The sequence below is a fragment of the Phodopus roborovskii genome, unplaced genomic scaffold (genome assembly GCF_943737965.1).
Source record: "Phodopus roborovskii unplaced genomic scaffold, PHOROB, whole genome shotgun sequence".
NCBI classification, from domain to species: domain Eukaryota; kingdom Metazoa; phylum Chordata; class Mammalia; order Rodentia; family Cricetidae; genus Phodopus; species Phodopus roborovskii.
The window spans coordinates 4,443,144-4,460,219 of NW_026126689.1; the positions used below are offsets into that span (position 1 = coordinate 4,443,144).

The 17,076-nt window shown below is 41.5% G+C and overlaps 1 protein-coding gene and 1 gene segment (V, D, J or C); both read right to left on the reverse strand.

The window, feature by feature from the left end:
• Positions 1 to 17,076, reverse strand: part of LOC127214216 (T-cell receptor beta-1 chain C region-like) — a 123,792-nt gene that overhangs the window by 16,427 nt on the left and 90,289 nt on the right.
• LOC127214222 (anionic trypsin-2) lies at positions 661 to 3,818 on the reverse strand. Its single transcript, XM_051174617.1, has 5 exons — positions 3,779 to 3,818; positions 2,730 to 2,886; positions 1,533 to 1,786; positions 1,043 to 1,179; positions 661 to 810 (listed from the first exon to the last, which is right to left on the reverse strand). The coding sequence occupies exons 1-5, from the start codon at positions 3,816 to 3,818 to the stop codon at positions 661 to 663; spliced, it is 738 nt and encodes a 245-aa protein (XP_051030574.1).

Below are 17,076 nucleotides of genomic sequence, written 5' to 3' on the forward strand. Positions count from 1 at the left end.
AGATGACCGGTGAGACCTTATCTAAGTAGAACAACACCTACCGTTAGGATGGAGTAGAATGGCATTGGCATGGATAATTGTATGTAGCGAGCTAGCTTTGCTGGTACAACCTATGACCTAAGCATTCTGCAGCCCGAAGCAAGAACGTCACAAGTTCAAGGCTTGCTTGGATTACAGAGCAAGACTTTGCATCAAAACCCCCAAAATGACTATGAGGGAGGGAACTCAGAAGCCAAGGTGGTCAATCATTGCAAGATTTACATTGGGTATGCAGTGTTTCTGCTGTAATCAAAGAAATCAGCAGGCTTGTCAACCACAACAATGTGTGCATTCGCTACAACTTGAAGCCCCACTGATGTACTAAGGAAGAAAAATCTTTAGCCCCTCTATTCAGATGTAACTTTTCTTGAAAAAGTAAGATGAAATGATCTCCCTACTATGATTCCACTGAATTTATTTTTGTGCTTCATATGTTGCCGGTGATTATTTCACGAAACTTATTTTACAACCAGGATAACTTTCAGTGGAGAATCTCTGCCTGACCTCAAAGGCCTCAGATAAGAGCGCGCCTCCCAGACTTAAGGGACTAGAGAGACCAGACAGACAGCAGGCACTGAGGGCAAGTGTACTTTATTGACACAGAGGAGGGATTGGGGATCTTTAGTTAGCAGCAATTGTGCTCTTAATCCAGTTCACATAGTTGCAGACCTTGGTGTACACGCCAGGGTTATCTGGCAGGGCACAGCCATAGCCCCAGGAGACGATGCCCTGGAGCTGTCCATTGCAGACCACGGGACCACCAGAGTCACCCTGGAATGGAGGAATACAGTGTTTGAGGAAGGGGCGGTCAGAAAGAAGATCACATCTACCCTTACCTTAAGACCGGTGCTAGCCATGTTGTGACTTCATGCGCTTTTCATTAAAGCACAACCTACAGTCTTACTAAAGAGATGGCGTGACATCCAGAGAATCTCACTTCCCCCTCTTCCCACTGCATGGGGAACATCCAAATCCAAATCCCACGAGAAGAGGAGCCAATCACCTGGCAGGAATCCTTGCCTCCCTCGAGGAAGCCAACGCAGATCATGTTAGCAGTGATCTGTCCGGGATAGGCGGCTTCACAGGCAGACTGGGACAGCAATGGGGCGTTCAGGCATTGGAGCAGGTCTGGGTTGTTCACTTTGAGGAAAGGGGATGAAAGAAAGAAGAAATTAGAGCACCCTGGGTAACAATAATTCGCCCTTGAACACCATAGGTAACCATCAGAGAGGTCTATCTTCAAGAGTGTAAATTGTAGCAAAGGGTTACAGCTTTCTAAATCTGTTAAACGATACTGTTTTCAGTGCAGGTTACAGGGAGTGTAATATTGGTATTTTGTGTCCCTTTGGTACCCCCTATACTCTCCTTATAGTTGGCACTTCAAACATATTTGCAAGGTTAAAAGCCAGGACGTTTGAACCTAGAGAGGCATGCCTGGCTTTGGAAAACATGGGGGGTAGAGAGGGATGGAGTAGGTGAAAGGTCATACTTACCGCCGAAGCTGAGGGTGTTGCCCCAGCCAGAGATGAGGCACTGTGTGCCAGCAGCTGCACAGGAGGTGGGCAGAGCTACGGTGGCCACACGGGCATTGAGGGTCACAGGGGAAGCGAGCTTGATCAGCATGATGTCGTTGTCCAGGGTCCTGGAACTAAAGCTGGGGTGCTTGATGATCTTGGCAGAGCTGACAAACTGCTCATCACCCTCGAGGACATTGATGTTGTGTTCCCCCAGTCTCACTTGGATGCGGCTGTCGGGAAGAAATGACACGGTAGGAATTTTCTGTACATTACTTAGGACACCCCAGGTTCCAACGCTTTGTGCTAAGGGGCGGCCCAAAGGAGAAGCTCTTCAGTGGTGGATAATTTCTGGTTAGGCACCCTGGCCCTTTTATCGACACAGATAGTTGGTATCTAGCATATAAAGTAAAGGAGTGCACTCCAGGCTTGTGTTCAGCCCTCCCCACCACAGCCCCTCATACATCCAGGGATGAGGACCCGAGGTGACATCTGATGCACACCTCCCTCTCTGAGTCTTTGTTACCTACAGTAGTAGCTATAACTAATACTTCTTGCATTGTTAAAAACTATTATTACGTGGGATCTAATCTTGTGGAGCCCAAAGTGTTGTGACAGGACCCATACCAGTGTGACCTTGAGAGAAGTTCTACGTTCTTGCTCCCAACTCCAGAACTATTGTTTTAAGAACCTTGGTTATCTTTGTGATACACACTCAGGACTGAGAACTCATAGTAGACACTGCATTGACTTCACCAATATTTAGTTGTATTTCTTAAAAAGTGGAGTTCATTATTCTTATATTTTTGGTTGTGAGCCCAGCCTTTAATGGCTGAGCCATCTCTCCAGCCCGAGTTCATTATTCTTTGCAGCTAGTGGTCCTTGTATAAAGTTCTTGCCTGACTTTCTCACTGGTGTTGCTGATAATAAGATACTTTCTCCTTGGTTTAAGGACCCATTACCATTGCTATTTTATGGACTTGTTTGAGGAATTGAGAGGTGCCCTATCCTGCATCAAATTTCACTCAGATCTCATGATATTTAACTGCTGGCAGCAAGTTCTTTTCTTCATGGCTTCCCCAATTCACCTTATAACGTCACCAGTTGCCCAAGTGCTAAGGTTCCAAGTATGTCTCAGGCTTGTAGGGGCTCTGTAGTCAGGATCCTATCACTTACCTCTTGTAGCAGTGAGCTGCAGACACCACCCATTGGTTATTGATGAGGGAGCCTCCACAGAAGTGGTAGCCAGAGTTCAGAGACACCTGGTAGGGCACAGAATTCTTCTGGCAAGTGTATCCTCCGACGATCTTGTCATCGTCAACAGGGAAAGCAACTTGAATGGAGATAGATGAGAATAAACCAATCCATCAGAGTGCTGGATTTAAGCTATAGCAGCTTAAACCCTTAGGGCTTCTTACTGAGCACAATCAATGTATGAACGCCTGGACCACTCTGCCTCCAATAGGTAACATAGAAAAGTAGGGTTTCCCAGTATTTGGCTCTGAAGGACAGATAGGTAGTTCTCATAGGGCTCAGATCTCTTCTGAGCATCAGGGTTGGGACAGTAAGAACTACCTAAGAATACACACTTAGTGTGACCCCTCTAGAAGTCAGTTTTGCCCACGGCCTGCTTTGCTTTTACATCTGTTACTTGTTTATGCCACCTGAGTACCGGCTTTTTGGAGTATCAGGATGATTTGACCTAGGCCAGCTTCCCACAGAAATCAGCTCTGCAGACTGAGGCCAGAACAGAACTGCATTTTTTAAATATCAGCGTGTGACTGCCAGTAAGATTAAGTTCACCTTGGAACTCTAAAACCCCAGTAAACTGACAAGACCCAGAACACATAAGATCAGAACTCTAATGGTCGAATCGTGGGAAAAAAAGTTTTCCATGTCCCCAGGCATACTTTTCCTTAAGAATACCTATGGCAGAAACATCACAGGGTGGCTAGAGCCATGTGGTGGTCATGCGGGCTCATTTCAGGTAGTCCTCTACCAGGCCTACCTTCAACATTTTCTGCTCTTAGCACCGGTTACAATAGAAACCGGTGGCGAGAGTAGGTTTAAGGGGAAGCGAGGAAGAGGGAAGAAGGATCCCAGGAACATGGCGAGAAGGCCTGTGAGGCTGACGAGATTGTCAGAAGATGGAGAGACAGCATTGGGACAGCTCATACATCCTAGTCAATGGATGGAGCGAGCTTGGAGAAAGGTATGGAACTCACCAGCTGCCCCCACAAGGGCCAGGATCAGGAGAGCGCTCATGGTGGCAGAAGGTAGTGAGCATGGGAAAGGAACCTGTTTTTATAGCTCCCAAGAGGGAGAGGAAGGCGGAGGAGTGGCCTGGGGAGGGCATTGTCCTTCCTGCACAAACATAGCTGCACATTTCTTTTTCCCAGAGTCTTGCATCAGCTTTCCTCTGTTAGGCGCTCTTGTCACTAGGAAACTTACAGGTGACGAGGGAAAGTTTTTTTCTCAGGCCAGAGAGTAACAGCAATCGATTCTTGGGATGTCACTGGCACAGAAAGCAGACAGGGTATGTCAGATCCCAATGGGATTCCTTAGGCTGGGGAGATGGCTGTGAGCAAGAAAGAAAAGTGTGTAGATCGTTAGAAGTCCTTTGCCTTCGTGGGTGTTAACTGAAGAAACTTTGAGCATAGCCTGGATCTGGTAGCTTGTGGGGCTGCATGGAAACTCCCTGACAGGAAATCAGTATTGCCCACACCTTTCACCTGTGAACCTGACTAAAGTACTGGAAAGGAAGATGGAATTGAAGGGCTCTGGGTTCCTCAACTAGAATAGCAATGACGAAAAAGCAGGAGGTGCAGACTTCTTGTAAGTTTGGGTGTCCAGTTGTCTCTTCTCTAACCAGGCTCATGGGTTGCAGGCGTCTTGTACAGGATGGATGGAACTTGGGCAGGCCCTTCCTTCATACATTACAGGGATGGGGTACTCACAACAAAACTGTGATCTCTTCCCCCCTTACTATTTGGTAGCATCATGCATCTTTTGTTTTGTTTTTTCGAGACAGGATTTCTATGCATTGTTTTGGAACCTCTCCTGGACCTGGAACTCGATCTGTAGACCAGGTTGGCTTTGAACTCACAGAGATCACCCTGCCTCTGTTTTCCGAGTGCTGGGATTAAAGGCATGCATCACCAATGCCCTACTACATGTATCAATTTTAAGAGTCACCAAGGCCCCAGAAAACTGCAGTAATTATAAATACCCCATATTCTAGGGAGATGCATCCTGACCTAAGAGTATTCAAAAATATTTGTATATTAGAAAATGTTTGGGCAGCATCTGGGCTGTGATCAGAGCTGTGTATAGATATGGAGGGATTCTGTAATTTTGTATTTTGTATGTAGCAAGGGTATTATGCTAGGCACAGCCCTCAATGTATTGAGGTAAAATCTGACCAGAGGAGTTTATTGATTGATGATGTGCCAGTTCGAGTCTATTGATATAGTCAGGTGGAGAAGCCTTGCTATCGATTGCTTATCTTCTGCTTCCTCCACTCCTGTCATAGCCTTAGGGAGACTGTGTATCCATTTTCTGCAAGTTATTGAATTTTCTAGAGCCGCTAAGTAAAGGCAGAAAAACTTGGCTGTAGTTGTGGCATTTGTGTTGGAGATGGTAAGATGACCGCGGGTTGGAGGCAGTAGAATGAACTGCAGAAAGGCCAACATGGGGTTCAGGGCTATGCTGTAGTTCCATTCTTGGTACGGCCAGGCCAGCGTTGCAACAAAGCCCCTCTATCAAGAGCTCTCATCCCTACACCTGATATCCCATCTAAAGGCTTTTAAGCTTATGCCTAAGTGGGAGCTCTATCCTACTGACCAACGTCTGACAGGTCTTAGGAACTCACACACCTTTACTTTTCACAAGTGTTTTTAGTATGAGGCATTCAGAAAAGGTGGATTCACAAGGATTCCTTTTTTACCCAAGAAATTAATCTAAAACTGGCATGCTTCCCCAAGACTCCAAGAAAACATGGAGCTTGTCAGAGCGTGAGATTTTCTGCAGGTGACTTTCAAACAAAAGTCGCTCATGGAACAAATTGCACAGCACTGTCCGCTTGGCACGTCTCCTCCTGGTAAAGTACGGACACAAGAGTTTGTATGACACCGTGCATTTTTTCTCAGGCACGGCCTTGCCTTGTACTCTCATCGGGTGCACACACCTCTGAGTTGGCAGGCAGATCATAGAATTGAAGGATTTCACTCTCTGTGGTCTGGAATCCTCCACAATGTTGTTAGTGTACTGCTTGCTGGGCTGCGTTAGCAGGTCTGCTGCGTTAGAGGTGAGACTTTTGCTTTAGTGTCTGCCCATTTCCGTGTGCCCACAGGTGGCCCACAGTGAGGAGATCAGCAATATCTAAGAAGTGATTTTGGCTGAACTGAGCGTTGACGCTGTGTAAAAGTAGCCATTGGAGGACATAAGCGTTTCTGAACTTCAAACTAGAACATCGACGACGCGCACTTGGCATACTGCACTTTCTGTTGCCTCTTTAATTTGGAAGGCAGATGTTCTTAGCTTGTACATCACTGCTTTTATTTCCAGGTCTTCTCCAAACCCTTTAGCTCCTCTGCCCCAGGTCCAATCATTACTCTATAGCTGCTTAGGGAACTCCAGGCTCCCTCCCTTTTAGATCTCAACTCCTTTTTCTTTATTGTTTTCCCCTCTCCAACAGGATTTCACTTTGTCCAATGAAGGTTGTTTCCTGAATATGTTGTTCTACTTTGTTCTAATATGTTCACTAACTGTGGATAGTAAAGAGTACTTTTTGTTATCACACACACACACACACACACACACACACACACACACACACTCTGAAGCTTTAGACAGAGGCTTAAGGTCCTTGCTTAGTCTTAGAGGATCAGCTAGCTGGGATTAGATCATCATCTTCCTGCACTACCTCTCATCAGTCTTACGAGTTTAGGAATAACACGAAGACGTCATGCCCTTTGCAAATTGTAGTTATTCTCAGATTTCATTCACCATAGTAAAGTAAGTGGAGAAGTCTCTAGTGATTGCACATTTGTTCAGGATAGGCTGAGGCCTCACATAAGACAGTGTATTAGAATTTTCCCCATGGCACACATTCATAAGAAGAGTCAGGGTAATAAAGAAGAAGCGGAGTAAAAATATCAATGTTTCATCCCTGAGAATGTACAGCCAGACAGCATCTTCAGGAGGGGCCTAACGATGGAGAGTGAGCTATTTCGAGGATTTGAAAACAAAGGGAAATGTCGTAAGTCAGTGAGATTGGGGACACTTGGCTCAAATTTTGGTACAGAAGGGGGACATGAGCGTCACTCATGGAGGTCAGGGTCTGTGTCTACTTGTGAGTAGCTAATTAGGAAACTGGGGATTTGGAAAGTGATTCAGTCTGAGGCCTTGTACTGTGGGAAAGAGCAAGTCTTTGATCTATGCATCATTGGGGTCACTGAGAATTCCAGAGCACAGGTTGCTGCATCTCTGCTCTGGATAGTTTTCTTTTTATCAGGTAAGACTGAGAGTTCTGAGCCTTGTGGACAACCCGGTTCCTCAGCCTCCTCCACTCCAAAAGATGCTTTGCTGCTGGGAAGAGTCTGAAACCATTGGGAGCAGGCAGGAGGGCACCCAGGCCTCCTGTTCTGCAGCTGCCAGTGCAGATGTCAATACTCCTGAATACACTCAGCGTACGCTCCTCGACTTAGAGGAACGAAAACCAGAGGACCTTGAAGACAGTGAGAACTGTTCCAGCCCATGAGTCTCAAAGCCCACCAAGGTGAGGGAAGGATCGAGGCATGCAAAATAAGCGTCTAGAGTGAATGAATGCAGGTCTGACACTGGCAGCAGCCATTGGAACTGACAGCCATCTCTCCACCAGGTGACAATGGAGACTGAGGACAATAGGCTCCAGGCAGGACTGACTCGTAACACTCTCCCTCAGATAAGCTGTACTACTAGAGGACCCAGCAAGCTCCTACTTCTTGACCTTCCTGTTGGTTTTCTTTAAATTTTTCCTGTTATTCTCATATAAATATTTATTTTATTTTATTGAAAAGTATTTTATACTTGGGATTTTTTTTTCTTATTTTCATCTGACCTCATGTACATACTTTTTATATTTTATATTTGCATTTAAATATCTTGTTCTTTTATTCTCATTTTCTCCTTTTCTTGCCCTTATTCCTTATAAAGTACATTTAAAATATGTGTTTCTCCTTTGAGAATTTCATGCATGCATGAAGTCTATTTTTATCATTTCTATCCCTGTTCATAGTGCATTGTTTTTTCCTGGATTTTGTTTTATGACTGTGGTATAGTACTTGGCTTTAATTTATTCTTCTATTATGGATGAACAAGAACATGAATGATTTATTTGAAATAGTTATATAGAAAAATACATATTTTAATTTTACCATATATTATTTTGGAGTGCACAGCACTAAAATTGATACCCAATCATAATGTATGCATTAATTTTAACTATTGGAAGGATCTTGTTTGTTTTTCAAGACAGGGTTTCTCTGTGTAACAATACTGGCTGTCCTGGAACTCACTTTTCAGACCAGTCTGTCTTTGAACTCTTAGAGATCTGCCTGCTTCTGCCACCCCAGTTCTGGGATTAAAGTTGTGGACCACCACTGCCTGCCTGATTGGAAGGATCTTATGTTAAAAGCAAAATCCATAAAACAAAATTGAAGTGAATAAAAGCTGAATATTTTATCTACAAAATCTTGAAAAGGGAACTGATATGTTTTTAAAGGAAGACTCCTAGACATTTAGAATTTTCATATTAGACCATAGCCATAAAATGAATGCATTTAAAAAATTTAGGTTATGAGAGAAAATATACAAAATCAACTGCAATTATTCATAAGAGACAATTTTAATGATTAGATATATGAGTTGCATTAAAGAAAACTCATTTTTGATTTAATATATCACAGTAGTGTGTCAAACATTCTGAGGCATAAATAACAGCAAAAAATCCACAGATTATGCAGGGTTCCACAGGAAAAATAAAGAGTTTGTCTATAACTATCCATGTGGTAGACGGCAATGGAAGATTTAGGAGGGCACTTTTAGGACTTCAAAGTTTGAGAGACATAGATAAGGAGATGTTCTCTCAATGCAAGAGAAATAAATCTAAGCTTCAGAAAAGTCATTTTTACAGAGACAGACTTCTTAACTTACAATTTGAAGCCTGTCTCCTCGCTTAGGTCTATGGACCTCCTCTCTCCTGTGTTCTCTGGTCCCTGAATCCTACCTACCTGGATATACGGCTTCTGTGTTGTCTTATCTCTGAGCATTCCAGGGCTCTTTTCTTTGGTTCACACATGTGACTATGTATGGCTTAGAGAAAGCATGATTCATTTATCTAAAAATTATCATGATGCTTGACTGGGAGGCTCCCAGTAACTATTATTTCTATCCCAGTACTGTGCTTACCAGGAAAGATAGGCTATACTTTCTAAAGTCTAGAAGATTGCCTGATGTGGGATGTCCCCTGTACCCTGCAAATATAAAAAAGTAAGCCAGGTAAAGATGGAAAGTACAGAGGGTCAATTATGTATATTATTGTGTTTTCCTTAAAACTTTGATGGTTAATGAGCTAACTGCCAAGAGACATTTGATTATAGGGGCTATGAAGTTAAATCAACATTTATGTTTTAAAGGTGCTGCTTTTGTTTCTGCAGAAGATGAGAAGCTATGGATTTCTTCCAGGTTAATATAATTGAGCTGAACAAGACTCCCTGAAAAGATCTCCAATGGGAACAATGGCCCAGGTTACTCAACATCCACAACAGCTTAAAAGCCATTGTCTGAGATCGACCAAACCCACAAAATACCCCAGTCAGGACTTGACCATTATTCTAAATTTTCTCAGGATCCTCATAAGATTACCAACACAGTCCATCAACAGGAAGTAGTATAAAAAAGCTATGCCAGGATTTCCAAAATATTGTTTATAAATGTTTGTTTTCATTTAAAGGGGGTTGGGTATAAATGTTTAAAGGTGATAGTCAATCTTTTTCTGAAAAAAAGGGGAATATGATATAGAAATGATAAAAAGGTTGAATATTAAATTGACTTTAGTACAAAAACAACTAATAATCTCAAAATACTATATATATATATATATATATATATATATATATATATATATATTCTACTCTTTAGGTAATAGTATGTACTTCTAGGGTCTTTTACAGAGTTAAAGACTAGACAGTTATAATTAGTTATGATAGGAGATAAATTAAACATAAAACTTTAGACTCACAAATGTAGATGATAAAGTATTCCTTAATTTTTCCCAAATACAAATAGACTGAATATTGTAACTGCAATTCTTTCTTGATAACTGTTATATGTAATTTGACAATATTAAAGTTAAAACCTTCCTTAATGGTGTGGGAGGTCCTTTCATACACTGCGGATGTGTATTGCTTTTATTGGTTGATGAATAAAGCTGCTTTGGCCTATGGCAGGGCAGAATATAGCTAGGTGGAAAATCCAAGCATAGATACAGGAAGCAAGCAGGCAGAGTTAGAGAGATGCAAGCATCTGCCAAGCAAGACACAGAAAATGAGGTAATGCCATGGCCATGTGGCAATACATGGATTATAGAAATGGGTTGATTTAAATGTAAGAGCTAGTTAGTAATAAGCCCGAGCCATTGACCAAATAATTATAATTAATATTAAGCCTCTGAATGATTATTTTGTAAGTGGCTCTGGGATCAAGGGGAAAGCACAGAGATCTCTGTGCTATAATTGCCTCTAAATGTTCCCTGAAGTGCACAGAAAGATTTTCAGTTCTCAGACTCACTTGCAAATATTGACAATTCTTTATTTCTAGTACTTTAAATGATTTATTTATTTTTTATTTTATTTTATATATAGTGTTCTGCCTGCATGTTTGCCTGCCCACCAGAAGAGGGCACCAGATCTCATTACAGATGGTTGTGAGCCATCATGTGGTCATTTGGATTTGAACTCAGGACCTCTGGAAGAGCAGCCAGTGCTCTTAACCTCTGAGCCGTCTCTCCAGCTCTACTATTGACGATTCTTAGCTACATTCATGAAATCAAACTCTAAGATGATGATCACAATATTCTAAGATGACCACTGACTCAGAGGGAAGGATACACGCTTCCTCAAGAAAGGAGAGAGTTAAAATCAAGAAAGCAATGCATTGAATGTTACCTTGCAAAAGCCACTTCCTTAAGGAAGAAATCTTCTTTGTTACGTAGCTTCTTTGGGTCTGTGTACTGTAGCTTCATTATCCTTTACTTTATAGCTAATATCCACTTATAAGTGAGTACATACCATCTTTGTCTTTCTGTGTCTGGGTTACCTCACTCAGGATGATTTTTTTTTTCTCCAGTTCCTTTCATTTTCCTGAAAATTCCATGATGTCCTTGTTTTTTACTACTGAGTAATACTCCACTGTTTAAATGTATCACATTTGCTTTATCAATTCTTTGGTTGGGGGATATCTCTAGGTTGTTTCCATGTTCTGGCTATTACAAATTGCTGATATGAGCGTATTTGAACAAGTGTTCTTGTGGTATCATTGAGTACCCTTGTGTACATGCCCAAGAGTGGTATTCTGGGTCTTGAGGCAGATGGATTCCCAGTCTTCTGAGAAACTGCCATACTGATTTCCAAAGTGCCTGTATGAGTTTGTACTCCTACCCATAGTGGAGGTGTGTTCTCCTTACTCCACATCTGCTCCAAAATTAGCTGTCCTCAGTGTTTTTGATCTTAGCCATTCTTAAAGATGTAAGATGGAATCTCAGAGAGATTTTGATTTGCATTTCCATGATGACTAAGGATGTTGAATAATTCCTTAAATGTCTTTCAGACATTTGAGATTATTTTGTTGAGAATTCTGTTTAGATCTGTACCCCATTTGTAATTTGATTATTTGATATTTTGATGTTTTGTTTCTTATATTTTAGTTTATATATTTTGTAGATGAGTTCTCTGTCATATGCGGGGTTGGTGAAGATCTTTTCCCATTCTGTAGTCCACTGTTTTCTCTTAGTTACCATGTCCTTTGCTTTACAGAAGCTTCTCAGTTTCAGGAGGTCACATTTATTAGTTGTTGCTCTCAGTGTCTGTGCTACTGGTGTTATATTTAGAAATGGTTTCTTGTGCCAATATGTTCAATACTATTTCCTGCTTTCTGTTCTGTAAGGTTGAGTGTACCTGGATTTATGTTGATGCCTTTGATCCACTTGGACTTGAGTTTCATGCATGATAATAGATATGGATCTATTTGCAGTCTTCTACAAGCCAACATCCAGTTGTGCCAGCACCATTTGTTGAAGATGCTTTTTTTCCATTGTATGATCTTGGTGTCTTTGTCAAAAATCAGATGTTCACGGGTGTGTGGATTAATGTCAGGGTCTTCAATTTGATTCTGTTGACCCAAGTATCTGTTTTATGCCAATACCAAGCTGTTTTTATTTCTATAGCGCTATAGTAGAGCTTGAAGTCAAGGATGGTGATGCCTCCATAGGTTCCTTTATTTTACAAGATTGCTTTACGTATCCTGGCTTTTTTGTTTTTCCTTATGAAGCTGAGTGTTGTTCTTTTGATCCCTGTGAAGAATTGTGTTGATATTTTTGATGGGAATTACACTGAATCTGTAGATTGCTTTTGGTAAGATTGCCATTTTTCTATGTTGATTTTATCTTTCCATTTCCTGTTATCTTCTTCAATTTCTTAAAGTTCTTGTCATACAGGTGTTTTACTTGTTTAGTTAGAGTTACCCTAAGATATTTTATATTATTTATGGCTTTATTTATTATTTATATATTATTAAAGGGTGATGTTTCTCTGATTTCTTTCTTGGCCTGTTTATCATTTGTATATAGGAAGGTTACTGATATTTTTTTTTTATTTTTTTTTTACTTGATCCAGCCAAGTTACTGAAGGTGTTTTTCAGCTGTAGGAGTTCCTGGGTAGAGTTGTTGTGGTCACTTACATATATCATCTGCAAATAGTGAAATTTTGACTTCTTCTTTTCCAATTTGTATCCCCTTTTTATTTTACTGCTCTAGTTAGAATTTTGACTACAATATGAATAGATAGGGAGGGAGTAGACAGCCCTGTCTTGTTCTTGATTTTAGTGGCATCCCTTTGAGTTTCTCTCCACTTAGTTTGATGTTGCTGTTGCCTTTCTGTATATTGACTTTTTTATGTTTAGGTATGTTCCTTGTATCCCTGATCTCTCCAAGACCATTATCATGAAGGGGTGTTGGATATTGTAAAAGGCTTTTCACAGCAGGGACCACTGCTGACTGGTTGCTTCCTCTAACTGGTGCAGGTGGAGTCTGTGCCTCCCAGAATTATTCTTGTAATATAAATAGGGTATAGGGCTGAAGGTTGGCTGTTAGAATGCTTGCCTAACACACCCAAGGCTCTGGGTTCAATTCTAAGCACCACAGAACTTCTCAGCAGCACCACCAGAATTCAACCTTCTTCTTCATTAAATAAATATGCTGGGATTGATATGTAAAATAAGATAAATAAATAAATAAATAAATGAGAATGTGTGTAAGGAGTAGGTTTTTCCTCCCGCCGCTGGTCTTGTCCCGCCACCTCTCCAGCCCCAATTAACACACTGAGACTCTGTATTAGATATAAAGCTGTTGGCCGGGTAGTTTCTTATTGGCTAGCTCTGTCTTAAGTATTAGCCCATTTCTGTTAAATATAAGTGCTTTCACGTTGTCTAATCTTACCAGGGAATGGGGCAGGCATCTGTCTCCCCAGTCTCTCCATGCTGACTCCTCCTTACTACTTCCTCGAATCCTCCTTGTCTCCTAGTCCCACCTATCTTGCTTTCCTATTTGTAGTGGGATATTCACTTTGTCTCCTTCTGTGGAACTGACCACGCCCATTGGGGGGTGGAGCCAGGGGCGGAAGTGACCTGTGGAAGGAGGTCTGAGGAGGAGCTGGGGAATGCTTGCTTGCTGGTGGGTCGTGGACAGGAGAGCATCCAGTGGAGACTGCTGGTGTTCATCTGTCTAGGTTGTAAGTTATTTCTCCCTGAATAAACATCTATTTGGCCTATTTGTTTATCCTGATCCTTATTTAACCACAATAAATGTGTACAGGTCTCAGGATGGAACAAACCAAGATGCTGTATTATTATGAGTGGATGCAAATGTCTTCAGAATACAAGGAATAGAGAGATAGAGGGAATCGTCATCCTCTCTGTGGGATTATGTACAATCCTTAAGTGCATTTACTGTTGGTACAAAAAGGCTCCCAGATTAGTCAGAGGAGGAGATAGCTTTGCCATCCATACCTGCTAATGCAAAACACACACAAAACAATGTTTTTATGTTTTCCTGTATATTTGTTTTATCAAAATGAATTCTTCAGTATAATGCTCAATGGAAAAAAAAATCACCTATAAAAATAAAAGGCTGTCCCCAAGACAGCGCCCCTTACCAGCAGGAAGTAGTTTGGAAAGAACGACGCCCAAATTCCCAAATATTGTGTATAAATGTTTGTTTTCATTTAATTGGAATTTGTTATATAAAATTAAATAAAAATAAATAAATAAATAAAAATAAAATAAAAGGCTGTCAAGAATGCTATGTAATATCAATTTTCTGTAACATATTTTTCGAAAGGATAAAGCTACCTTTTCCCCCTTTGTTTTGGGTTCTGTCTCTCCACACGCTGCTGAACTTCATGCAGTGTGTTTGGCGATATAAAATGTTCTCTAGAACTCTCAAGGGAAGAAAGAAACTATCCCAATGCGAATATATTTCCCAACATCAAGAAGTTAGAGAGAGGAGGAAAAGAAAGGACAGTAGGGTAAACCCACTTTACTGGCGTGGTGACTAGAGGGATGGGGCATTTTAGTTGGTAGCAATTTTGGCCTGAATTCAGTCCATGTAAGCTGTACATCTTAGTGTAATTCTACTCCAGGACTGTCCTCATGTAAGAGATGAATCCCTGCAACTTTCCATTGCAGACCCTGGGAAGGAGGAAGACTATGCAAAGAAGAGCTCCTCCAAAATAGGGCCACTTAATTACCTGTTCTAGTAGTTATCGGGCTCCGTCAAGGTGACCTACCCTGTACGTTTACTAAGGAGATGTGCAGGTCTAGAGTAGACTTCTCCATTTTTCTTTAAGCCCACTTCTTTAACTTTCCTGTCCTGTGCCCTTCGGAAATTGAATTGTACTTCTAGGTGAAGAGGAATCCTTACATGCAAAGCAAGTCACCGCCTACCGGTAATCCATACTTCCCTGGAGGAAGTCAGCATAGAACATGTTCTTGGCTGCCTTCCGAAGACAGAGGCTCCATAGCCAGGTTGAGACAGCAGGGGGCATCCAGCCACCACAGCTTGTGTCTGAGTTTTTTTTTTTTTTTTTTTTTACTATGAAGAAATAATCCGACAGAACAAATATGACTAAGACTAGGGCTAGGTCGTAGCAACCTGATATTAAAAACTGGCAACTACTGGTGTGATCTCCCCAAGATATTAATCCTAGCAAGGACCTGTGGCTTTTAGATCGTAGAGTTGGCACTGTTCACCTCACATTTTGCACCTGCCCCTTTTACAATCTCTACCTGGGGCCCACCACAAAAGATTGCTTATATTGGGTACATGAATTGTGCCTGAAGGATAGTGTCCAAAGCTTAACTGCCAGAACATGCTAGATTCTGAAAATGTATGCACAGAAATGGAAAGTAGATGAAGGGTCCTACTCACCTCTAAAGCTCAGGGTGTTTCCTCAGCCAGAGGTGTAAGAGATACTTGGGTCAACCAGGCACAGGGGCTCATAGAGAAAGAGAGTATGATCACCATGACACTATTGTTTTATATCTTCCTAATGGAGTTGGTATGGCTAATAGTCATGGGAGCAGTAACAAAGTGCTTGTTGCATTCAAGGAAATTGATGTTGTGCGTGCTCTGTTTGTCTCACTTGGATGGTGTTGTTGGGAAGGGGAGGCATGATAGAGGATTTCTCTTTACTGTCCAACCTCAAATTCCTTGCTTGTGTGTGGCTCTATTGATTGTGGAAGAGTGATGGGAGATGCCACTCTGTATATATGTTTCTCTTATTGGTTAATGAACAAAGCACTGTTGGCCAATAGGAAGGCAAGATAGGCGGGACTAGGAAACAAGGAGGATTCTGGGAGATGTGGTAGAAAGGAGTCAAGATGTAGGGCATGAAAGAAATAAGGGTTCTGGACCCTCTCTCCAGTAAGATAAGACCACGTGGAAACACTTAGATTGCTAGCCAATAATAATCTCTAGACATTGGCCAATAGTTTTATAAATGATAGAGTCTCTGTGTGTTATTTTGGGACTGTTGCAACTCTGGGACCAGTCTGGTGGGAAAGTGGCACCTACAACACGGGTACTAAGAACTTCTACTTAAAACTTGACAGAAGCTTAAAAAGGGATTTTAGAAACAAAAGTACAGAGACAAGCAAGGCTTCTTGGTAGCAGCATTTTTCTCGGGTGGGCTCTGTTTTGCTAGAGACAAGCAGAGACTCCTATGGCTCATTTAAAGGATGTTTCCTGACTCCAAATAAGCAGAAAACCAAAACAAAACAAAAAAACCTCAGGGATCTTTTAAGAGGCCCTGCTATCAACTTAATGATGTGTATGAGCAGCTGGCAGTGGCAGTGACCACATCTCCAAGCCGGCAGCATGCTGCTTGATGGCAGCATAGACCAAGGCGGTGAGCACAGCTCTCAGTGCTGGTGGTAAACATACCCCTGCCATCTTGGATCGACAGCAGCTAAAACAGCTGTGGCTTTCATTTTAGCAATGTTGTTGTTTAGCAGAAAAAAAGACTCATGGCCAGAAAAAGATAAAGATTTACAGTAAAGACAAATTAGGAAAGAGAAAAACCTCTAAAGGTTTACAGTGTGTTTTAAAATATGCGTAGGCTTCTGAGAAAAAAAAAACAGTATAAAGTGGTTTGTTTTGTTTTATTTAAAAAGAGACTAGCTGGGTGTGGTGGCGCACGCCTTTAATTCCAACACTCGGGAGGCAGAGGCAGGCAGATCTCTGTGATTTCAAGGCCAGCCTGGTGTACGGAGTGAATTCCAGGGCAGAGAAACCCTGTTGCAAGAGGTGAAAAAATAGAAGTAAAAGAAATAGAGTAATAAAAAAGTCACGTGAAGATGGGAAATACACAGAGTCTGGATACTGTATGCTATTGTGTTATCTTTGAGTTGCTCAATTGCTAAGGAAGGAACAATAACTAAAATATACTTGATTATCAGTGCTGCTGAATTAATCTGATTTATATATTCTTAAAATGCTTTGACTTCAAAATTTAAGTCTAAGGACAGGTTACTAGGGAAAAGAATTTCTATTTTTTCACAGAAAATGAGCATCTGTGGATTCCTTCCAGACTAACATGGTTTGATCAAGCCAGACCCCCTGAAACAGTGTCTCATGTGATCCAACATTCAAAACAGCTGGGACAAGGCAGCCTTGCAGACTACAGCCAGGATTTCTGTGTCTTCATAGGAT

Coding starts and splice junctions, on each gene's coding strand:
- LOC127214222 (XM_051174617.1), bottom strand. CDS start 3,818: ATGAGCGCTCTCCTGATCCTGGCCCTTGTGGGGGCAGCTG. Junction 1,180..1,532: donor CAACACCCTCAGCTTCGGCG/GTAAGTATGACC, acceptor CTTTCCTCAAAG/TGAACAACCCAGACCTGCTC. Junction 811..1,042: donor GAGGCAAGGATTCCTGCCAG/GTGATTGGCTCC, acceptor CCTCCATTCCAG/GGTGACTCTGGTGGTCCCGT.